Source organism: Eurosta solidaginis, chromosome X, assembly GCF_040869045.1.
Source record: "Eurosta solidaginis isolate ZX-2024a chromosome X, ASM4086904v1, whole genome shotgun sequence".
NCBI classification, from domain to species: Eukaryota; Metazoa; Arthropoda; class Insecta; order Diptera; family Tephritidae; genus Eurosta; species Eurosta solidaginis.
In genome coordinates this window covers 97689602-97715635 of record NC_090324.1, presented here as the reverse complement: position 1 = coordinate 97715635, position 26034 = coordinate 97689602, and the positions used below count along the sequence as shown (strand labels likewise).

Sequence of the window (26034 nt, the reverse complement as noted above, 5' to 3'; positions counted from 1 at the left end):
ATTCTTCTTCTTATGATTTGCTTGGAACAAAATTGTGGAGTTCGCTACTTTTCAATATCAATACATTCAAAGAATATTTTGTCGCTACGTGTAGCGTCGCTTAGTGTGCATGCACTTTATTGTCAATTCCTGGAATGAGAAAAATTGGTTCTGTGCACGGTTGCCACACCATGTTTTCATTTGGGACCAAAACTCATCGAAAAAAGGACCCATCTCAAAGAAATGGACCAAATTTTTGTATTCTTTAATTAACAGTTCGGCAATTCACAAATGCGTCGAATTCGTTGTAACATCCTTAATTTCAGGTAAATATCACACAATGTCCCACACATTTTCATTTTAACAAAAAGCCCTATATCAAGGGTCGCCGAAATCAAAAATGTGGCTGTGTGAGTAAAACTAAAATCATCTTATTGGTGCTGGTTTAGTTGTTGATGAAAAATCAATGATGTAGGACGTATGCACGCATGTTTGTTAACACACAAAAAGTAATTCGTAAATATGCTATATAAATACTACTTTATTGCTTCAGTCTAAGAAAAAATTGAAACAAAATAAATTGCTAACATTAAACGATGAAAACATTCTGCGCATGAGCGTTTGTTTGCAAATTATCTTTTCGCAAATACGCAAATAAACAATAGCCTCACCCGATGCTGCTTGTTCAGCGACAACTAAAGCCGAATAAAGACGAAAGAGAATAATTATACGTGTGAAGTGGCGCCAATAATTGTTCAACTAAATGGTGACCATTGCCCTATATAAATATATGTTTTAACGAAAAACCTTAGTAGAAAACCCGTGCCAAAAGCAAAACATAAAAATCTTATGTTTAAAATAAGTTTCTCCAGAGCTCGGTTGTGTCAGTTTATCTTAAAATAAGTCATAAAAGTTAAAAAAAATTGTTTCCAATAGCTAGGTGTTTTTAATTTAGTTATTTACTCTTCCGTTAACCAATGCACCCTCACGCTTCAGTTTTCCCATCTATGGCCTAGATTCAGTAAGTTAGAGTTTTGAAATGTACACTTTTTTCCACATAATCTGTGTTAGAGAATCTAGCTACAATCCTCAGATTAGCCATTGAGGGGCCTTAAAAAATGTGAACTATTTAGTATTGGAATTTTGATCAGATTTGACTAGGTACGAGAAATTAGTTAACAATGTTATTATCAAGTTTCTGAGGTTCTGCTCTCCAACGGTAATAATTAGGCCAGAGCGTTTATATCAGATCTATGCACGTTGAACATTTCATAAGTTATCGCTTTCAAAAAATATTTCTGCCTTACTTCCAATAAAAAATATTCCTTGGATTAAGATGCTTAGATGGATGGATTGGATGGGATGGGATGGGTTTGATGGTGAATGAGGACAAAACGAAGTACCTGCTGTCATCGAGCAAAGAGTCAGCGCATACGCGCCTTGGCAACCACGCTACGGTTGGCAGCCATAATTTCGAAATAGTAAAAGACTTCGTTTATTTGGGAATCAGCATCAACACTAACAACAACATCACACTGAAATCCAGCGAAGAATCAATCTTGCCAATAAATGCTACTTTGGACTAGGTAGGCAATTGAAAAGTAAAGTCCTCTCTCGGCGAACGAAAATCATACTCTACAAGTCACTTATCGTACCCGTCCTGCTATATGGGGCAGAAGCATGGACCATGACAACAGCAGATGAAGCGGCTTTGGGAGTGTTCGAGAGAAAAGTTCTTCGAAAGATTTATGGACCTCTACGCGTTGGCGATAGCGAGTACTGAAGAAGATTTAATGATAAGCTGTGCGAGCTATACGCAGACATCAACATAGTCCATCGAATTAAAACGCAGCGGCTGCGCTTGCTAGGCCATATTATGCGAATGGAAGATGATGCTCCTGCCAAGAAAGTGTTTCTATCGGAACCCGTCTATGGAAGCAGAGGTAGAGGGCGGCCCCCACTCCGTTGGAAGGACCAGGTGGAAAACGATTTAAACTCCTTTGGTGTGACCCATTTGGCGCCGGTTGGTGGAGGGAAGGAGCGACTGGTGTGCCTCGTTGGACGGCCATAACCGTTTAGACGGTTAAGCGCCAATTAAGTAAGTAAGTAAGATGCTTAGTATTCCGCAATATGTACACTGAAATTCTTTAATGCAGGCCGGAAATATATATAAACTTTTAATGCTCTAACTGATATTGAATATTAGAGGGGTATTGGCAGAAACGCCATTAACTTCCAGACACAAATATAGAAAATACAGCCGTGCCGCACTGTGAGGCGTGCGCAAGAAGACACTTTCCACAATAGTCTTGCAATTCCTTAAACTCATCAATTTGTTTTGCGCTGTGTAAGAAAAATTTAAATATCGACATCGCAAACGAACAGTAACACATTCAAAATTTTTATATAGAATGGCTTCATCAGTGGTAAAACACCGTAAAAATTTCTTTGAAGTATACGACATTTGCAACAACTTTTTAAAGCTCAAATAGTGACAAAAATGTATCACAAAAAGTGTTTGATAACCGTTCAAAATATCTAGTCACCAAAACAAGATTTTCTGATTGGGCGCTGGTTTCATCAACAATTGGCGAAAATGGGTTTGCTTCAAGATCCAAAACTTTTCTAAACCATCTGCTGGGTGAAGTGGCATTGTTCTGCTACACTTTAATGATAGACATTTGTTTTGTAAGAAATCCATTGAGGTAAATTGAAAATTATATAAGGGTTAATGAAGGTGGGGAAAATTTCGTGGACTGTGTTGTACATTTTTACCTCAGTTTTTACCAAAATTGAAAAAAAGGGACCAGCGGACGAAATAGGGTTGAAAGGACCAAAGTGGCAACCATGGTTCTGTGGTGCCCCAGTTCGTAACAGAGCCACATATATTTGACCGTGAGAGCACACCCCACTGCGAAGGTCTACGCCTAGTTAGTTAAATGTTTGTCCTTGTGCCAAATAAATCCTTACAGGAAACTGAACTCGTTTCAAAACTACCAATGTCTGGACACACGTTATCAATATGTTCATCAATTGTTTTGAAGCAGGGCCAAACTATTTCTGGAACTGTTATATAACAATCACAGATTATGGACTTGTAGCTATATTACCTATTTTCAATATGAAATCTGCAAACTGATTGGAAGGGCCTGCTCCACAAATATTTAATTGCATATTGACAGACAAGTTTAACGTTTGTACATTCAACCACATATCTGATTTCTTTATGCACGCGTTGACAATATCTGCTCTTGTACCCTTCGGAAGCACTGGTAGAGTTTGCCCAAAGTCTCCTGTGAATACAAATGTAACCCCACCCATTGCCGACTGAGAAGTTCTTAAATCATAAGGTGATAAATCGACAGAATCGATGTGATAATTATGAGTTGTAAGCTATACTTTCTGTAGAACATCAGCCGTGAGATTATTTTTTTAATCGAGCAGGCACACTTTTCTTGTGATGAAAATTAAAGTGGATGCTCAAAGGTGGAAAGAGAAATTCCTCTTCCCTGTAGAAGCTTAGCAGTAGTGCCTGAAGAACCAACCGTAACGGCAAGCTTAACTTCAACACGAACTTCAGCTAAAATAAGTGAGGTCACAAAGGTTTTACATGCAACCGCGGGTCAAATTTCTAAAAATGTGATTAAAGTTCAGTTGGTCTTATATATGACTATCAATAGAAATTTGACGCGTCCAACGCTTTTATTTAATTGTCTAATCAACGCCATAGATTGATGAGGAGTGTGATGACTAGTACCTAGGACCTACCCTATTATTTTGTAGCTTTTAGTATTATTATTACTTCATGTAAGTATTGCTTTCAATAAAACCGTTTAACTTAAATTTTTTTTTTATTTTTTTTTTTCAAGTTTTTAGTCTTTATTTAATTGCCTATTATTTCTCATTCTTTTGTTTGCGCCAATACTTTCTTCTAAACAAAGTTCATAAAAATCGGTTGAGTACTTCCGGGAATAAGCCGTTACAAACATTTTCCACAGAAGAATTTTTATATAATTAATAAATTATATGTGCTAGCTTTTTTTTTATATTTGAGTTTGTTAATAAATTTGTACTATAAAAAGTCTTAGATATTATTAAACTAATATCTAATAGTGGTTCGGAATGCACTCGAAGCTCACCAGTTTTAAACTAGGCACTTTTCCTGGCAGGTGAACAATTACTTAAGATCCATCAGAGCAACTTCGATGTAAAGAAAATATTAAATATCTATAAATTGCACACAACCGTTATAGTTTTGTTTTTGATGTGCTGCTTACAACAGCTATTGTTAAAATTTCAAAATCCAAATTCACCACCGGAATTTTTTCTCCTTTTGTTGCATTTTAACGCAGTCCTTGATTAAGTGTACGCCTTCAAGAGTCCTTTTCAATGAGAAATTACTCAAAAATCGATTGCAAGTTTCCACATGCTTTAAGTGGATTTCTAAATATCATTAAATACCTCGATCCCTTCCCCATATAGACAATTATGTATCCTGAATATTAAATCCGTGTAGGCCCCTAAGTATTGTTTAAAGTGTTAGGTCTCGGGGTTATCGTGAAGTTCCTTGAAGCTATTAAACGAAATTTCCGAATTTTAGTTTTCACTGAATTAAATAGTTCTTTAAACTGGGAATTTAAATGTTTGTTTCTTACTGATAATTTAAATTTTATTCTTTTTATGAAGAATTGCTATAAATACTTACGTCTGAAGTTTAGATTAATTGATGCAGAAACTTCCCCTGATTTATTTTTAGCCTTAACTTTATATAGTCCAGAATCCGTTTCGATGACATCATCGAGTTCTAATACAACAGTGAATATGTTTTCGCCCATATGCTGAATTCTAAATTTAGTTCTTTCATCTTCTTTAAGCAAGTTTTCACTTCGAAACCACTCTATATCCGGCTTAGGTGATGAAAGCAATTGACACTCAAATATTAACCTATTCCCGCCATCCTCTTGACGGAGCTGTGGCTTCTTTACGAAACTTGGAGCAAATTCTTCAGCAACACCCATCCTGAGAGCATAAGATGTCGATATCGCTTTCCAAATTAACGTTTAATTGGAATCCATGTGTAGCCCAAAAATTTGTATTAACTGATGTCTCTTGGTTAATTCGCAGTTATAAATTCAAGTGTTCTTTATAAAGTCATCTACGGTGTGATGTATAAACTCACTCTGGCCTTTATCAGATAAAAACTGTTTCGTCTTAATATACACACATTCCCTTTGTTTATCAAAGAAGTATAAGTAACCTGTAAAAAATTTTAAGTTTTTTTATAAGGTGATAAGAATGATTTATATTTCCGTTTTAGTGCAATCACAAAAGTCAACATGTAGACTTTTTTCAATTTTTAGAAAATTTTCTTGTCGTTGCATTGTTTTCGCTATTTTGTTATAAAAAATGTCAATATTAAGTACAAGCAACGTAAGTTCAAGTTTGAAATTTTAAGCAAATTTCGGAAAAATGCACCGAAACTCATCATAGTTTTAAGAAATTTTTAAACTTTTTAATAAAAATTTCTGATTTTTAGAGATTTATTCTAAAGTATCTAGGCTTGTTTTTTCACAAAATTTATAAACGCAATTTTTTTATGCAGAAGAAAATACTCAGATCCGCTAGAAACAAATCTCTCCGGATTCAAGAACGCTTAGGAAAATAGCGGTGACCTAACCACAGAATGAGGCAGACCGTTCATCTTCCCCCATATTAAGTAAAAGACCGCTGATCCCGTCATATTAGGCAGGTAGTTGTATGATTGTATGGGGAAGAGAGGTAATGTATCGGAAAGTAAATAAGTCAGTGTAGCCACTTAATCACAATGAGACATATCTAACACATTTTTGGAAAATTTACTTTCTACCTCACCTACCTCCTTTTTTTTAATCTACCAAAATTTTAATTGTCAACATGTGGATATCAATCATTTTCAAAACACACTATTTTTTTCAACACGCACATCATAATACTACTTTTATCACCTGAAATTATTTTAAGGTCAAGCTTTTTATATTGAAAATCATACAAAAAACATATTATGGCGAACTTGATTGAACAATGAAAACCAACCGAAATAATTTTAAGTAAATCTTCTTTTAAAAGTTTGACCACAATTTGTTAGCAATCTATAGCGGTATTTCTTAAAATATACCACCAAATTGGTTTTTGAAGTGGCAACTCTGCAGAGAGGGGCTGTAGACTTGTGCGAACAGGGAAGAGGCGAACGCACGGAATAGAGAGAACAAGAGAGCTTAGGCTTTGTTGCCCAAGAGCGATGATATCTGTATCCTTTTGACAGAACGCTAAATTACCGCAAAGTACCGAAGATCTGCAAAACAATACAACAATAAAAATTTTCGGAAAATTTGCTTTCAAATTGGTAATGGTTTACAAATCGATACTTGAACCTCACTTCATATATTTTCCAACATTATTCTTCATTATGAGAGATAGCCAAATTTACAAACTGCAAAAGCAACAGAACCGAGCTTTGCGATTTATTCTGAGGAAACGCTATGATACCCCTACATATCAGAGATATGCTCGCCGCTCTAAATTTGCTAAGCATTAAACAGGTACTGTTTTTTCATACGATGAGGTTTATTAGAAACATAAAGAAGGCAACTTGCCTGATTAATTGAAAAGTACACTGAAAGAAAAAAACTGGTAAAATCAACCGAAATTCGGGTCAATTCAACCGAAATTTCTGTCAATTTTTATCCATCGCAAAAAGATGTTGAATGAACTGCGCACAAATCGTTGATTCGTAATTGACCGTTTTAGTTGTCAAATGAACAAAAAAAGTTGTTGCGACAGCTTTGTATGAAAGTACCTATGTTGCCATATAAATAAATAAATGTTAGGCGCGATAACCTCCGAAGAGATTTTAGACCGAACTTCTCTTCCAATTTGCATCATGCTCCTTTTTAATTTTTCGTACAAATTGGCGGGACCGGAGCTACGTGTTTTATGCCGACTCCGAAGGGCATCTGCAAGGCATATGAGTTTCCACTGAGAACATTTCATGGCAGAAATACACTCAGAGTGCTTGCCAAACACTGCCGAGGGGCGACCCCGCTTAGAAAATTTTTCTTCTAATTGAAAAAGATTGTTTCTAAAATTTTGACGTTGCTTTGCCTGGGGTGTGAACCCAGGGTCTTCGGTGTGGTAGGCGGAGCGCGCTACCATCACACCACGGCGGCCGCCATATAAATACGTAAATATGTGAATACATAAATACGCATGCTTGCTACATACACATACATATGAATATAGAAATGAAAATAGTAGTCACAAAACTGATTCTCAATTCTTTCAGTTGCAGCTCAGTTCATTCTCAATTTCTTCTCTCGCATGTAGTTGCCAAATGCTAAAAGTTATGTTGAGGTTTTTTCCCAAAGAAGAAGAAAACACGAGTGTACTGTTCAACGTTTAATAAGAGAATTCAAATGTCAAATACAATAAAAGTGTGAGATTATCTGACATACGCATTGTTACATATTTAGGGTTGCATGGCCATGTATATTTCAACACCCCTCCTCAATGCGAATGTTATTCTTCTAAACTTAACAATTTCATTAAATCTGTATGTTTCTTCTTCGACAATTTTTGTGTTAAAATATCAGCTATCATGTTATTAGTTGATACATATTCTAACTTTATGTCACCCTTCTCAACAATCTCTCTAACAAAATGATATCTGATATCAATGTGCTTCGATCTAGCATGATGCATCGTTGGAGTTTGACCGCTACCACATCCAATCTCGTCTTAGATGTAGTGTTTCTTTTGCTGCCCATGACATGGCCATGTATTCGGCCTCGATACTGCTTAGGCTACACAACCCTGTTTTTCTGACTTCCAGGAAATCGCCCCTCCTGTAAGGAAGAACCCGTTGCCGGTGTATGATCTGCGATCAATTCTGATGGCGCCCCAATCGGCATCTGCGTAACCCTTCAACCCTTGACCGCATGCCCTATATCGCAACTTCATATTTTTGGTTGATGCTAGGTATCTTAAAATATGCTTTATGCCCACCAAATGTTCGCTATGTGGATCATTGTTTCGCTGTGCCAACTTGGCTACCGAATGGAATATATCCGGCCTTGTCGAAAGCGCCAACTACATCAGCGCCCCAATCGTAGATTGGCATGATATCTGATCAACCCTAGTACAACGTTCATCATCACACGCCACTTGGTAACCAGCGTCTAATGGTGTCGATGCTGACCTACATACTTCCATACCATGCTGCGTCAATAAATCTTTGATATATTGGGATTTAACAATGGTGATATCAATTCGTTCACCTTCTCGCTCAATCTGCATACCCAAAAACATATGAAGTGGACCCTTGTCAATGCATTCAAAAATATCATATACATTTGCCTTGAACCTTGGATTGGCAGGCTAGAAGCAGATCATCAACATAAACAAGGATTAAGCAAAGGTTACCTTCTATATCTTGTTTATACAAACAGCGCTCGCTCTCGCACTGACTGAAACCTAAACTTCTCAACGCTTCTTCTAACTTGACACTCCAAGCTCTCCCAGACTGCTTCAAACCGTGTATGGCCTTGTTCAACCTTAAGACTTTTGTTGGTTGACTTTCATCACGGTAACCTTGTGGCTGTTTCATGTATACGACATCATCAAGTTCGCTGTTTAAATATACTGTGCATACATCCATCGGTGTACCTACATGTAGTTTCATCTCTGCTGATAATGCCAATACCAACCGTATGGTTTAAAACCGACATACTGGAGAAAAAGTGTCCGAGTAATTCACTCCATACTTCTGTGAACCCCCCTTTGCCACCAACCGTGCCTTATACCGCTCAATGTCACCGTGTTAGTTGCGCTTTAGGGTATATACCCACTTGCACCCTACCAAAGACCATGTATTATTTCCAACCAACGAATCGTGTTCTTTTTTCATGGCGGCCTTCCTTAAATCAGCTTCATCGCTACTAATTGCCTCCTCGTATGTTTGAGGAACAAGCACCTCCTTAGTGCTCATAGCATTTAAAAAATTAAATACTTTTCGTGGACGACCTCGTTTACCACTACGCACGAGCTTGGGCCTACCACGCCCAATGTGCTCAACTTATTCTTCAGCACTCGCATATATATCGCTTGCATTATCATCGCTACAGATTTCTTCATTATCTTCGCCACATATTTCTTTATCAGAATCTACATCACCAGCAGTACCAGTGTCAGCTTTAACCTGATTGTTATCAAAAAAATCTAATGTTATTTGTTCGTCGTTACATGCTTCCACGCTATGGCATTCATCAAATAATACGTCGCGTTTTTCAACCACCTGTCTAACATCAGGATCGTATAGCCTATACGCTTTTAAATCATTGAGTAACCAACAATTTTGTATTGTTTACCCTTCACTTTAAATTTGCTACGCTTCGTTTTATCCAATGCCACTGCCGTAGAGCCAAATACTCGCAAATGTTTTATTGTAGGTTTCTTACCAAACCATGCTTCATATGGTGTCATATTATTTAATGCCTTAGTTGGCAGACGATTCCGCAAATACACGGCAGTTGCCACTGCCCATAGCGCCGCACACATACCCGAATGTGCCAATAAACACCTGGCCATTTCAACCAACGTGCGTTTTGCCCCCTCAGCCACCCCATTTTGCTGAGGAGTGTAGGGAAGTGTTAATTGCTGCTTATCAAAATATTCATTAAATGATTTGTTGACGTACTCACGTCCATTGTCACTACGAACTGCTTTCACTTTTCTGCCAGTTTGTCGCTCTACCATTGAGCAAAACGATACAAATGTATCAAAGACTTCATCTTTTGATTTTAAGAAGTAAACAAAAACTCGCCTTGACATGTCGTCAATAAATATTAAAAAATACTTCGCACCACCAAGTGAAGTTGTTTCAAAAGGCCCACACACATCCATATGTATCAATTCTAACAAATTCTTTGATTTATTTTCTGCTGCACTTGGAAATGGTTGTGTGTGTATTTTGCTAAGCATACACGTTTGACACGATGGCTTCACAGAAAAATCTACATTTTCTAAACCATTTACAATGCACTTGTTTGACATTTCTTTCAAACTCGCATAATTTATGTGGCCAAATCTATTATGCCACATTACTGCGTCACTTTGAATAGCACCAAAACAACCACTTTTCTCATTACTCAGCATAAACAAATGCTTTGTTCTTTTTACACGCAAAATATCGCCGCCGTTTTTCTTACTTACTTACTTAATTGGCGCTTAACCGTCTAAACGGTTATGGCCGTCCAACAAGGCGCGCCAGTCGCTCCTTCGCTCCGCCAACCGGCGCCAATTGGTCACACCAAGGGAGTTTAAATCGTTTTCCACCTGGTCCTTCCAACGGAGTGGGGGCCGCCCTCTACCTCTGCTTCCATATCGCTTTTCACAACAATTTTTTTATATACTAAATTATTATGCTTAATTATGTCATAATAAAGCATTATAATTTAATATTAAAACAAATTATTGTGATGGCGTCTATAACTCATTAAAATTTACAAATATTTGTATGTTTCCTTAAGCTGAAGCTTATTTTAAATTCTTTTTTCTAGGTATATGTTGAATATGGCGGCGTAAACCGCTGGCTATCTTCAGCGGGTGATAGAAAGAGACGCAGGTGGAAACCACGATAGTAACTTTGAAGTTTAAACATCAGGAGAGCGTATCTCTTTGTTATTTTGACATTTATTCTATCAGGTATCACACTTTTCTTATCTACAATGGATATCATTTTACAAAGTCGACACTCAATAAAATCAGACCTGTTAAATTTGAATTAGCATTAGTAATCAATTAATTAAATGCCTATTTTAATGGCCAATGATTATTTCAATTATTTTCCGAAAAAAGCATTTACAAATTGATTAATATTAGAAAAAAACATGGTTTTTTCGAATTCTATTGACACAAAGCCCTTTTTTGCCAAGATATAGCTTATTATTTTCATATGCGACCCTTTTAAAATCTTTTATATAAAAGTGGGCATGGTCTTTAACCGATCTGGTCCATTTTTCTAGAAATATTTCCTGCTATAAGGAAAATATATGTACCCAATTTTGTTACGATATGTAAATTTTTCTTCGAGTTATGGCTCCCGAAACATAGAAAATTGCTTAGTCATAAAAGGGGCGGTGCCATGCCCGTTTTTTACAATTTCAAGTTTTTCCTATTTATTGTTTTAAATCCATTTGGGAAATGAAATACCATTGATATAAAGCTTTTTTTAGCAAAAGATATACCTTATTTTATTCGTCCACGACCCTTTTAAAATCTTTTATATAAAAGTGGGCGTGGTCCTTAACCGATTTCGTTAATTTTTCTTCAAAGCATTCCTTATAGTAAAGGCAACCTCTCTGCCGAATTTTGTTACGATAGGTTTAAAGATTTTTGATTTATGATCAATAATATTTGTAAAATTGATTTTATCACAAGTGGGCGGTGCCACGCCCATTTGAAATTTTTTTTAAAATTTCTATCAAGAGTCCCAATATCAGTCCACACGTCAAATTTCAACATTCTAGGTGTATTATTTACTAAATAATCAGGTTTTTTGTGTTTTCCAAAATGTTCTGGGTCCAGATAAGCTCGTGTACCAAATTTGGTGAAGATATTTCAATACTTACTCAAGTTATCGTGTTAACGGGCAGACGGACGGACATGGCTCAATCAAATTTTTTTTTCGATACTGATGATTTTGATATATGGAAGTCTATATCTATCTCGATTCCTTTATATGTGTACAACCAACCGTTATCCAATCAAAGTTAATATACTCTGTGTGCAAAGCACGCTAAGTATAAAAATTAAATCGTGATCTATCTCGAACAGTGTGGCCAATATTTAATGCTGACGTGGAGCAAAGCATTTCTCGTTTTACGATACCATTTACTGTCTTTTGAAAAAATACGTACCTAAGCGAATTTGTGTACATTTCGTTACAAACCAAGTATGGTTCACTAAAGAGCTGAAAATTTAAAAAAATAAAAAGCCTCGGGTCTACCAAGTTGTTCAAAAAGACGGTTTTACAAACCCATTACTTACAGTACTCGATTCTACGCCATAAGTATTTTCAGTTGAACAAAAAGTGTTACAAAGGTAATCTTTGCAAAATAGAAAGGAACATAATTTGCAATCCGAAAGCATTTTATGGATTCGTAAACTCTAAGCGTAGAGTGAAAGGGTTTCCGTCATCCACGAAATTCCAAGATAATATTTCCAGCGATGACCAAGAGATTGCCGGCTTCTTTGCGGAATTTTTCAAATCAAAGTACTCTATTAAGACAAACGTTTCCCATACGATCCTGATACATGTAATTCAATCAGAGCGCCATTTATATCTTCAGAAGATGTATTATCTTATTTAAAAACTTTAAAAGTATCATATATGTACGGCCCTGACAGGACCCCGACACACTTTCTTAAAAAATGTGCTGCATGCACCTATCAGCCGCTAACAGATTTATTTAATTTATATTTAATTAGCAGACCCGGCAGACGTTGTTCTGCCCTAAATTTGGTCTATATGCATACATCTCAATAATATTTTTCCGTCTAACTCTGCCTCCCCCTCTTATATTTTTCTTAATCCTTTTATTCACTCCTCCCTCCGTCTTTTTCGATTCATCTATCTCTATTTCGTCTCACTCTATCGCTTTCTCAGTATCCTTCCCTTTTTTCTCTTCTCTCAAGTTCTTCTCATTCTTCTTCATCCCTTATTGCCAGTCCCAGAGGGTGATATGTATTTTGTTTCAGTCCTAATCCGAGTCCCATTCCCACTCCAAGTCCCAGCCCCAGTCCTAGTCCTAATCTCAGTCCCAGTCCGCCTCTGGTCTAGTTCCCGGAAAAAAGGATCGTAAATACTAATACAGGCAAATTAATACACCAAATTTCAGGCTAATCGAATAGGACGTACATATGTATATAGGTATGTGGGTGTTATTAATTCACGTCTTTATTTCGGCTTCGCATGCTTATTTATCAGTTTTGCCAGGTTGATGCGACTAAATCGAATATGACAATGGAAATTAATTTAAAGCTCTCAGCAACAGCTTCAATTTGATACCCATAATGTAAAAACATATCTTAGTGTTACCCTGATCCACAATTTGGCCTTTATCTCGAGACCCTAGTAACAAATAGGTATGAAAACTACCCTGTACTAAAGCCCTCGTCAACAGCTTCAATTTGATACCCATAATGTAAAAACACTATCTAGGCGTTCACGGGCCCACGTTTTGACCTATATCTCGAGACCCTAGTCACCCAGAAAACATTGTCTCGGGGTATCCGGGTCCAAGCTTTGGCTTATATCTCGAGACCCAAGTCACCAATTGGTATGAAAACTACCCTGTACTAAAGCACTCATCAACAGCTTTCATTTGATATCCATATTGTATAAACACATTCTAGGGGTGCCCGGGTCAACGTTTTGGCCTATATCTCTAGACCCTAGTCACCAATAGGTATGAAAATTATCCTGTACTAAAGCACTCATCAACAGCATTCATTTGATATCCATATTGTATAAACACATTCTAGGGATGCCCGGGTCCACGTTTTAGCCTATATCTCGAGACCCAAGTCACCCAGGGGTACAAAAATACCCAGTATCAAAGTACTCATAAGCACCCTCCATTTAATACCCATATTGTACAAACACATCCCAGGAGTAACCAGGTCCACGTTTTGATCTCAAGACCCTAGGCAGAACGGGATAAAAAGTATCCTTTGTCCGTTTCCTGGTTCTAAGCTACCTCTCCACCAATTTTCAGCCAAATCGGTTCATCCGTTCTAGAGTTATGCGTAGTATAACTAACACGACTTTCTTTTATATATATGGTGTTTTCCCAACAATGTGGAAGGAATCTTTTCTTATCCCGCTTCATAAAAATGGAAGCAGGTTTTCAATAGAAAACTATCGGGGCATAGCGAAGTTATCCGCTATCCCAAGTTATTTGAAGCTATTGTTACCCACCACCTAACGTTCCCCCATAATTGCAAGCTCGCAACACGAATTCTGTAAGGGCAAATCAACTATCACCATTTACTGGAATTTACCATTCACGTTTCTAAGGATTTAGAAAAAGCCTTCACACCGATGTAATTTACAACGATTTCAGTAAAGCTTTCGACAGAGTATGTTACTTATTTATAAGCTCGGTCAACTTGGTTTTCAACCCCGTCTTATATGTTGGATTTCTTCGTATCTCGGTAATCGTACGAAAAAAGTAACACTACTCAGAAAATTTTGATCAACTTTAGTCTCCAAGAATAAAATAGGCCTTTTCTAAAGTGAAATATTGTCCTGATTCCGAATATGACTTCCATTTTCCTGTGGCAGATCTAGTTTCCGAGATATCGGCGCAAATATGAAAATTCCCATTTTTGCAGAATACTACTTCATATAGGTACGGCAAAAATTTGTATTTTTCATTTTTAAACTGTTGAATTATACTTGCTTACTTACTTAATTGGCGCTTAACCGTCTAAACGGTTATGGCCGTCCAACAAGGCGCGCCAGTCGCTCCTTCGCTCCGCCAACCGGCGCCAATTGGTCAGACCAAGGGAGTTTAAATCGTTTTCCACCTGGTCCTTCCAACGGAGTGGGGGCCGCCCTCTACCTCTGCTTCCATAGGCGGGTTCCGATAGAAACACTTTCTTGGCCGGAGCATCATCTTTCATTCGCATAACATGGCCTAGCCAGCGCAGCCGCTGCGTTTTAATTCGCTGGACTATGTTGATGTCTGCGTATAGCTCGTACAGCTCATCATTAAATCTTCTTCGGTACTCGCCATCGCCAACGCGTAGAGGCCCATAAATCTTTCGAAGAACTTTTCTCTCGAACACTCCCAAAGCCGCTTCATCTGCTGTTGTCATGGTCCATGCTTCTGCCCCATATAGCAGGACGGGTACGATAAGTGACTTGTAGAGTATGATTTTCGTTCGCCGAGAGAGGACTTTACTTTTCAATTGCCTACCTAGTCCAAAGTAGCATTTATTGGCAAGATTGATTCTTCGCTGGATTTCAGTGCTGATGTTGTTGCTGTTGAATTGTGCATTATGCTAATTTCCATAAAAATTTCTTACCTTCACCTCCCTTAAGTATCTTCAGTAGTTTGGCCACTATGCCAAAAAACGTTCAAAAAATGTTGAAAAAAAACGAAATTTTTTACAAAATTTCAGATTTAACAACTTTAAAATCGGAAAAATTCTATTGACGAAAAAAAGATAGCCCTCCTATGTTGTAGGTAATTTAACTACGAAAATTTTAAGGATACCAGTACAACAATCGGACGTGCCGTTGAGACTATAGCCCCGTTAACTTGCAAGCATCTATCCTACAATTTTTATACTCAGCTGAGCAGAGCTCACAGAGTATATTAACTTTGTTCGCATAACGATAATCCGTAAAGGCATAAACTAATCGAGATAGATATAGACTTCTATATATCAAAATGATCTGGGTGAAAAAAGAAATTCATTTAGCCATGTCCGTCCGTCTGTAAACACGATAACTTGAGTAAATTTTGAGGTATGTAATTTGGTATGTAAGTTCTTGGGCGCTCATCTTAGATCTCTATTTAAAATGAACACATATTCTAGAGTCACCCTTGGTCCACCCTTATTGCGATATCTCGAAAAGGCGTTCACCTATAGAACTAAGGCCCACTACGTTTTAAGTAATCATTAACACCTTTCATTTGATACACATGTCATACAAATACATTCCAGGGTTACCCCAGGTTCATTTTGCTAAATGGTGATTTTGCCTTATTTTGTCTCCAAAGCTCTCAGCTGAGTATGTAATGTTCGGTTACACCCGAACTTAGCCTTCCTTACTTGTTTATAGAGACAATTTTTATTCAAACTACGTTTTTTTATAACGTTTTATTATAGACATATGTTTGCACGTTAAACTGTATTCAATTGAGTAATATGAGTATAAATCAGCAATTCAGTAAAAAACAGCAACGACAACAACATTATATACATACATATCTACATCTAAAAAAAGTCAGATTGAGCAGTTTTACCGTGGTGGTCAATAATGAGGGACGTGGGTACTTTTAACTACCCGTTTATAATTTTCTGGGTTTGTCTCCAAAAACCTTGGTAACGCTTTTCAAAAATCATGAGGTCTTGGTGAAACCTTTCACCCTGTTCATCACTTTCAGCACCTAGGTTTGCGGGAAAATTATCCATATGTGAATGCAAAAAATGCATTTTGAGGGACATGTTGCATTTCATAGCACTGTAGTTTTTCAACAGGGCTTTGACCATCTCTCTATAGTTGGGATTTTGTTGTTGCCAAGAAATCAACTAACGACTTGCTTAAAGCTGTCCCAAGCCGTTGCTTCTACTGATGATAAATGATTCGCAAAATTTTTGTCTTTCAGCAACTTTCTAATTTGCGGACCAACAAATATCCCTTCCTTAATTTGGCTTGAGTTATTTTAGGGAAAAATTTCGTTAGGTACTGGCAGGATGGCGCGTCCTTATTTAAAGTCTTTACAAAATTTTTCATTAATCCTAATTTGGATTTACTAAAGGCGGGTTTGCGATATTGAAGGCACCTGGTTCGTACTCAGCTCTTGGTGGCCAGTTTTCCTGAATATAATGGGTCTTCTAGCACGGCTGTCCCAAAGACAGAGAAAACAGCAATATTTAGTAAAAAATCCTTGAAGTCCGAGAATTATAGCTACAACCTGGGATGTATTTCATATATTATTTATTTTAAATTGTACCACCGAAACTGCTTACCTTTAAGTCCGCACAAATTTTCCAATTAAATTGTTTATATTGAATGAGCTCAGGTAAATTGAATATGCTTAAATAAGTTTCTTTAGTATTCTAAGAATTGTGCCACTGGTATTGACGGTAACGAATTTCCTTTATGGAGTAATGCTGCTTTTAAACTATGCTTTGAACTGTCTATAAACAAGCACCACTTTATTTTCTAATTTTAGTGCTTCAAATTAACCTTCAACATCATTGTAGTAGCAAATATTTTCACTTTTAGTAAAAAAAGAAGAGAAAGTCTTGTGTCTGTTTCGAAATTTGGAAGTACTTGTCGAAGGGCCCAGGCTGCCCAATTGCTGCAAACGAGATCCTAGAACTTCGCCATCAAATTTCGATAATTTAAAATCTCTGGCAAAGTCATTAAGTTCGGCTTGTGATACTCGATGTGAGACCTCTCCTTCTTGTTCACTGTCTAAATTATCTGCTTCGGATTCACTTTCGCTTGAGGCTTCAAAATTTATAGGCGGCCTATGGTATGGTCATGTAGTTTTGGTTTTTTAGCTGATGCCACATTTGGATATCTTATTAATTTCCTCTTTTTTCTCATTTTACCTTTAAGGTCTATTACGCAAAAATAGCACTGGTCGTGGTTAAAGGGTTCAGTCCACATCATTGGAACACCAAACTTCATGTTATGACCTTTACCCGATACCCATCTTATTAAATTTAATCTACAGGAGGCGCAAATAAAATGAGGTGTCCAAGATTTATCGAGATTTTTTACACGGAAACCGAAATAATGAAAGTATGCATCTTTGACAGAATTATTTTTTTTCCGAGCTGAGTTTCCGAAAATATAATGTCCGCAAATAAACCAAAAATCATCCGGATTATTTTTACATTTAAAATCTCTTTTGCAACAAGCCATTTCGTAAACACATCTACCGATATAGTATGTATAAATTTGCACTACAGTTTGCAAAACAAAATTTACAACAAACAGTAGTGACAATTAAATACTTGATGTCTTTTTAAATTTATTAGACCCTAAGGTAGAGTGACCAAATGAAATGTCTCGCCAATTTTATCAAAGTAATACTAAAATTTTAGGATAGACGCTTGCAGGTTAACCGGGCTATAGTCTCAACGGCACGTCCGATTGTTGTACTGGTACGCTTTTTCGTAGTTAAATTACCTATAACATAGGAGGGCTAACTTTTTTTCGTCCATAGAATTTTTCCGATTTTAAAGTGGTTAAATCTAAAATTTTGTAAAAAATTTCTTTTTTTTCTCAAAATTTTTTCAATGTTTTTTGGCATAGTGGCCAAACTACTGAAGATACTGAAAGGAGGTGAAGGCAACAAATGTTTATGGGAATTAGTATAATGTATAATTCAACAGTTTAAAACGAAAAAATGAAAACTACAAATTTTTGCCCCACCTATATTAAGTAGTGTTCCGCAAAAATGGGAATTTTCATATTTTCGGAAACTAGATCTGCCACAGGAAAATGGAAGTCATATTCGGAACCAGGAGAAAATTTTACTTTAGGAAAGGCCTATTTTTTTTGGAGATTTTTTTGTCGAGTAGTGTAATCTTTAAAAATGCACTTTCTGGAGTCATCAATGTTTCTTCTGGTGTTCCTCAGGGCAGCCATCTTGGTCGGATTCTTTTCTTGTTGTTCATAAACGATATATCCAATACAACAAAATACTCAAAAATCTTGATGTACGCTGACGATGTAAAACTTTTCAAATCATACGCGTCTGTTGAGGAACATTCCTTGCTTCAAACGGATTTAAATCACTTGGTTACCTGGTGCAATGTAAATTATATGCCGCTCAATCTTAAAAAATGTAAAGTGATCTGTTTTTCTCGGAGAATTTCGCCGCCATCTTCATATAAAATTAACAACTATAGTGTAGAAATTGTAAATAATTTTGTTGAATTTTGAGTCATGATGGATTCCAAACTTAGTTTCAACCTTCATATTAATGCTACAGTGAATAAAGGCAAAGGTAAAATTTCTATGGGACTCTTTATATAATCTTCCTGTTGTACTAATCGATTAAAGCTTATCAATCTTCCAACTCTTGCTAGTGGAAAGGAAATGCTTGGTGTAATATTTATGACAAAGCTTTTAAATGGATCAAATTTCATGCCCATTCCTTCTGCTGAAACAATCTAGAACGAAGTTCGATCTAAAATGAATGGTGTTAATGCCAAGACAATAACTCTTACTCAAACACTTTTGATAACTCGGACTCCTTTTTTCTATAAAAAATACTGTTTCCATCACTCTTAATAATTGATGTATAAAACGCTTGCTTCTGTTCTCTTGTTGTTGTATTAACAGTGCTTCGCGCCATTCAATGGGCACGACCACTCACAAATTGTCGTCAAAGTCTTCTAACGGGAGTCCAAGGAAACTGGCTGTTTCAACAGGGGCAGACCATAGGGGATAGTTGTTAGAGGTGTAGGTTCCACATTACGATTGAAAAGATGGTTGGTGTCATGTGGGCCAGGGTGAATCGTGTCTCCCTTGGTAATGTGCTTTCTTCTTCGGCAAGGGTGGGATATTGCATATTAATAACGGGGTTCACTGGGCGTCCTGACAAAGGCGTTTACCGATTCTGTGTGGAAGTGCTAAGGGCCTGCTTATGCTTGCCTTGATCAAACGGCTGTGTTGGCAGGTGGCAGATGTTGTCATCGTGGTTTAGGAGATTTTCTCTTAATCCCCGTGGAGGCAGTGCTAAATCGAGCAGTGGTTTGCTAGGATGTCCTGGTTTGTGACAATTATGCAAAAACTGCTTGTTCAGCATTTCGTTGTGCTCTTTAATATTGAGCTCCTTGGCCTCACTATATAGATGGTGTTCGGGTGTTATAAGGAGACATCCGGTGCTAGTTCTGATTGCAGAATTTTTACAGGTCTGTAGCCTTTTCCAGTGTATATTTTTAAGACCAGGCGACCAGACGGCTGACGCGTAGCTCATGAGTGGCCGGCCAATTACTTTGTACGTGGTTAGCAACGTTTCTTTACCCTTTCTGTTTTCAATAAAACCGTTTAACTTAAAAAAAATTTTATTTATGTTATTTTCAAGTTTTGAGTCTTTTTTTGCCTATTATTTCTCATTCTATTTAGTTCATTTAGTGACTCATTATTATTATTATTCCTGACAATTTTTTACAATTCAGAATTATTATAGGCTTGTATGGTCAGATATTTGAACAGTGCAAGATTAAACTTCACTTATAAACCCGACGTTTCGCCAAGCTCCTTGGCATCCTCAGGGGCTGGACATCTTTATTTAAAAACAATAACAATAACAAAGACAAATTTGTAAAAACACTCTCTCCACTATATTTACCAAGTCAAAAAGCCCAGTAGAACCACACCAACAAAACAATGTAATCTACCAAGTACAATGCAAAGGTGGAGAAAACACAAAATGCAACAAAATATATATAGGGACGACGAAAAGAAAATTGGGAGTTCGACTAGCAGAGCACGAAGCGGACATAAACAAAAAGAAAAGCGGCACGGCACTTGCTCAACATATTCTAACACATGGACACACCGCTGATTTACAAAATACAAAAATAATAGACACAGATAGGAAAAAGAAAAAGCGGTACACACTAGAGAGTCTTCACATACTAAAAAATAGAGAGAAAACAGTAAATAGACGAGAAGATACTGATCAAATTGCGGCAGCATATCTATTATGCTTATGATTTGAAATTAGTTTTGACAAATATACCAAACATGCATGGTATTATATACTCCTATGAGTTTTGTGATATTTTATTTTAATTATTATTTCATGTGAGTTTCTTTTTTCCGCATTTAATGTTTGTGTCATCATTTAACAATGTTTATGTTCCAACTTGTTTTTACAAATTTGTCTTTGTTATTGTTATTGTTTTTAAATAAAGATGTCCAGCCCCTGAGGATGCCAAGGAGCTTGGCGAAACGTCGGGTTTATAAGTGAAGTTTAATCTTGCACTGTTCAAATATCTGACCATACACGCCTATAATAATTCTGAATTTAATAAAAACAAATTGGTCAGCAAAAATCGATCACACATTAAAATTTTTTACAATATTAGTCCTCAATACATAATCCTTCCAAAGACTTTACTCGACTCTATGCCACGTATGCTTGTCCCTCCTCCAACTCCAAAATATTTTGATGTCACTTCAACCGGACTGTATGTAATATTTGTTCCAAATACGAGCCAAATCGGACATCATAGGTCACTTTCTATTCATGTATGTATTATGTGTTCCAAATATGAATCAAATCAGACCACAAATACGATTTATTGAAATATTTCGATCCGTGCGTCACCTATCGGAGTTTTTTCTTTTTATTGCATTGCCATCGGGTTCTGAACTATATTCCAAGTTTGAAGCATGTAACTTATCGGGAAGTTACTTAAATTTCAATTACAAAATTCGTGCCGCCTAACCAGCCTGTCAAGTCAACCTAAATAAAACCGTTTAATTAAACAGAAGCGGGGATAGGACACCACACAATTTAATCCCCTGTTTAATTTTTCTGGGTTTAGAAATGTCGTTCCTAAATTGAACCGACGCCTGCCGACCGCTCAGGTAATCAGCGGTCCATCTTTTTAGACAAGCGGGAAGGTGCGAGCCTTCTATGGCTTGGAGTATCGTGCCGTTGTTGATTGTGTCAAAAGCTTTTGACAGGTCAAGTGCCATGAGCACCGTCTTATGATGGGGTTTTTGATGATTTAATCCGTAATTAATCTGAGTGTTAATGGCATTGAGCGCGGTGATGGTGCTGTACATTTTACGGAAGCCATGTTGGTGCGTGGCAAAGCGAAGATTTGCCGTAAAATGAGGGAGCAGAACGGGTTCCAAGTCTTAGCTATGGCGAAAGGAGTGATATCGGTAGATTCCAACATCACCAAGGTGTTAAAGCATTGGCATGGCTATTCCGTTGGGGCCTACCGACTTGGAGGGCTTGGCCTTGCGGATGACGGCTTCAACTTCTGTGGGGGTGAGGTTAATGGCTTAGACGTCGTGTTTATGTTTATGATCTCGTCTGTTAGCACGACGTTTGGCTTTGCCTACAGCAGAATGCATCATAAATTGTCGGCAAAAGCCGTTCGCGCATTTCTTCGAATCAGATAAAGTTTCTGTTCTCTTTAAGCATTGCGATTAGCTGATTATATCTCCTCTGTATGTAAATCGATCACGTGAATAGGATTAGCCTGATTTCATTGGGCCACTTGAGGGCAGCGCGCTGCCACAACGTCCATTTTCTACATACAAGTACATTTCCTGATTCCCTACCTGCGCTTCGAGGAAGATCTTAAGGCCACAATAGAGGTGGATGGTTGGCGCAAGGGTGCTCAAATGGCAGACGAGGCGGTACATGTGTACGCAGAGGGCTCCAAAGTAGTGGAAGGAGTAGGGTCTGCGGTATGCTGTGCTGATCCGGAAATGAACAGATCTACAAGCTGCCAGATTACTGTAGCGTTTTACCAGTGGAAATATTGGCCGTAATCAAAGCGGTAGAAACACTGGAAGAGAATAGCTTAAACTGAAACCCTGCTAACACTTATATTGACAGCCAAGCAGCAATTTAGGCAATAATATAGCATAGCACATCAGCTAAACATGTACTAGAGTATAAGTAGTCTCTGGAAAGAATCGGGACAGTGTAATGTGCGATTTCAGAATTTTCAATTTTTCAAACAATGAACTTCCATCGTATTGATGCAAAATCATCCTAGTTCCAAATTGTAATAGAGTAGAGTTTCGTTAAACTTCAATCTGATTGCCATATGACGGAAGTCATATGCTGATCAAAGGAAATGAAAGAAGAGAAACAAGAATGAGGTTTGGCTTTCGTTCCGGTGATCGACATTCCTTCTTTTGGATTTGATTTTCACCCGAGATGGACGTCAAAAAACTCATCAACTCTTTTGGTAAGTATGCATTTTATTTATGTGTTTGAACTTTATAGTGTTAGTAAATGCAAATTGAAAAAGAAAAAAGGCTAAAAAAATTATTAAAAATTTATATTTTGATTGCTTCTTTTAAACAGGGTTTGTTGTACATATGAAAAGTGTGCGAAATTTTTGTATGTACATACATAAAACCTTATCTAAATAAAAGTTCTTCCGAGGCAAAGCAAAGCTTATGCCGAAATTATTTGATCAAAAACTTCATTAAATTTCACTATTCAAAAATTTTCGTAGATTTCGAATCGAAATATTCAAGAAAATCCTTTCAACCCCTTTTTTTGAAAGCTGAATCCTAGCATAGGTTTTCAGTTTCAACTTAATTAATCTTAAATAATGAAAATATTCTGAAATCGTAGATTATACATGTTGGAGGCATACATTTGGTGGGAGAGAAACGGCGTGCGTACAGCTTCAACTCTCCCACCACAAGCTAACAAATTTTTGCAAAAAAAAATACGATGGAGAAGGCGAAAGAAGGGAGGAGATCGACAAGCAAGTAGTCAGAAAACCACGCGGATGGAAGACAATCAATAGAGTCAATAAGTGATACGAGAATTACAGAAAAATCTAGTGTAGTTCCTTCATTACAAAAAAATAAAAAAATAAATAAAAAGTATATATATAAATATATAAATTATTTTTGTAACAAAGTTGAATAAGGCATAAGGAATAGCACAAAAAAAATATATATAAAGGAAAATTCCTAGGAAGTGAAAATATGTAAAAAGGCAAAAGTAAAAGGCATAAGGAATAGCAATAAAAAAAATATAAAGGAAAATTCCTAGGAATTGAAAATATGTAAAAAGGCAAAAGTAAAAGGCAAAGAAAAGGCCTGTGTAGGCCGAAAGAGTGAAAGCGTCAAGCATCAAGTGAATTGAGTAAGGCGAAATAAAAGTCGTACAAAAATTTACTAAAAAACAGAGTTTGAAAAACTACAAAAAAAGAAAAATTATATACACATATGGCTACATAAAAGAGAGTATATAATATAAAAAAAAATTTTGTTTATAAAGTTACATTTGTAGAAAAAAAGGAAAAATTTTATTTAGTAGTTTATATACAAAAATTAAAATTTATAGCGGTTTTAAGAGTAGGGAAAGTATAATTGTGAGAATTGTGAAAGGAAATCAACACTCAAAATTGTTTATCAAAGGCCTTATATAGGCCAAAATTTATAAAAGTGCGGAGAGGAGTCAAAAAGTTTGAAATAAATAGCATACCTCAAAGAACCAAAGAAAATATTTACCATAATGTGTATAAAAAACCGAAATAACCGGTAATAAGGTATATACAAAAAAAACAGGAAAGAAAAGAATTTAAATAGAAATTGGTTGCAAAAAAAAATATAAAAACAAGTACGTAAGGCTAAGTTCGGATGTAGCCGAACATTACATACTCAGCTAAGATCTTTGGAGACAAAATAAGGAAAAATCACCATTTAGCAAAATGAACCTAAGGTAACCCTGGAATGTTTTTGTATGACATGTGTATCAAATGAAATATGTTAATGATTATTTAAAACGTAGTGGGCCCTAGTTCTATAGGACGCCTTTTCGTGATATCGCAATAAGGGTGGACCAGGGGTGACTCTATAATGTGTTTGTACGATATGGGTATCAAATTAAAAGTATTAATGAGGGTTTTAAAAGGGAGTAGCCCCTAGCTTTATATGTGAAGGCTTTTTCGAGATATCGACCAAAATGTGGACCAGGGTGACCCAGAACATCTTCTGTCGAGTACCGCTAATTTATTTATATATGTCATACCACGAACAGTATTCCTGCCAAGATTTCAAGGGCTTTTGATTTCACCCTGCAGAACTATTTCATTTTCTTCTACTTAATATGGTAGGTGTCACACCCATTTTACAAAGTTTTTTCTAAAGTTATATTTTGCGTCAATAAACCAATCCAATTACCATGTTTCATCTCTTTTTTTCATATTGGGTAAAGAATTATGGCATTTTTTTCATTTTTCGTAATTTTCGATATCGGAAAAGTGGGCGTGGTCATAGTCGGATTTCGGCCATATTTTATACCAAGATAACGTGACTTCAGGTAAGTACGTGAACTAAGTTTAGTTAAGATATATCGTTTTTTGCTCAAGTTATCGTGTTAACGGCTGAGCGGAAGGACAGACGGTCGACTGTGTATAAAAACTGGGCGTGGCTTCAACCGATTTCGCCCATTTTCACAGAAATCAGTTATCGTCATAGAATCTATGTCCCTACCTAATTTCACAAGGAGTGGTAAATTTTTGTTCGACTTATGGCATTAAAAGTATTCTAGACGAATTAAATGAAAAAGGGCGGAGTTACGCCCATTTTGAAATTTTCTCTTATCTTTGTATTTTGTTGCACCATATCATTACTGGGGTCGAATGTGTGACATAATTTACTTTTATACTGTAAATATATTAATTTTTTTGTTAAAATTTGGCTTAAAAAAACAATTTTTTTAAAGTGTGCGTGTTCGTCATCCGATTTCGCTAATTTTTATTTAGCACACATATAGTAATAGGAGTAACGCGCCTTCCAAATTTCATCATGATAGCTTCAACGACTGCCAAATTACAGCTTGCAAAACTTTTAAATTACCTTCTTTTAAAAGTGGGCGGTGCCACGCCCATTGTCCAAAATTTTTCTAATTTTCTATTTTGCGTCATAAGGTCAACGCACCTTCCAAGTTTCATCGCTTTATCCGTCTTTGGTAATGAATTATCGCACTTTTTCGGTTTTTCGAAATTTTCGATATCGAAAAAGTGGGCGTGGTTGTAGTCCGATTTCTTTCATTTTAAATAGCGATACCTCAAAATTTACTCAAGATATCGTGTTTACAGACGTACGGACAGACGGAGGGACATTGCTAAATGAATTTCTTTTTTTCACCCAGATCATTTTGATATATAGAAGTCTATATCTATCTCGATTAGTTTATGCCGTTACGGATTACCGTTATGCGAACAAAGTTAACATACTCTGTGAGCTCTACTCAGCTGAGTATAAAAATTCGGGTCATCCTAATTGTCTTCTCGCGGTCATAATACATATACATACACGTACATTACTTTTTTACAAGCGGATCAACACGTATACATGGAAGCGCTTTCATCGTGGGCTGTATCTCCATTCATGTAAGTTAACATTGCTTCAACTCACATAACTTGTATCACTACTCAGAGAGCACATCATGTTCAGTCACACTGTATGATGTTAAATAAATTGTATTAAAGGGTTTCATGCAAACTCTTTGGTATGATGTTAAGTCGATGCGAACA

The 26034-nt window shown here is 36.7% G+C and overlaps 1 protein-coding gene across 9 annotated transcripts in view; it reads right to left on the bottom strand.

Moving 5' to 3' along the window:
* The window catches only part of bt (projectin protein bent), a 3328983-nt gene that overhangs the window by 3263095 nt on the left and 39854 nt on the right, over nucleotides 1-26034 (bottom strand). For all 9 annotated transcript variants that reach the window (XM_067757812.1, XM_067757814.1, XM_067757820.1 and 6 more), the window contains exon 2: nucleotides 4685-5236. In XM_067757812.1, coding sequence (XP_067613913.1) covers nucleotides 4685-4997 — 313 coding nt within the window. In that variant the 5' untranslated portion in view covers nucleotides 4998-5236. The remainder of the gene's footprint in view (nucleotides 1-4684; nucleotides 5237-26034) is intronic.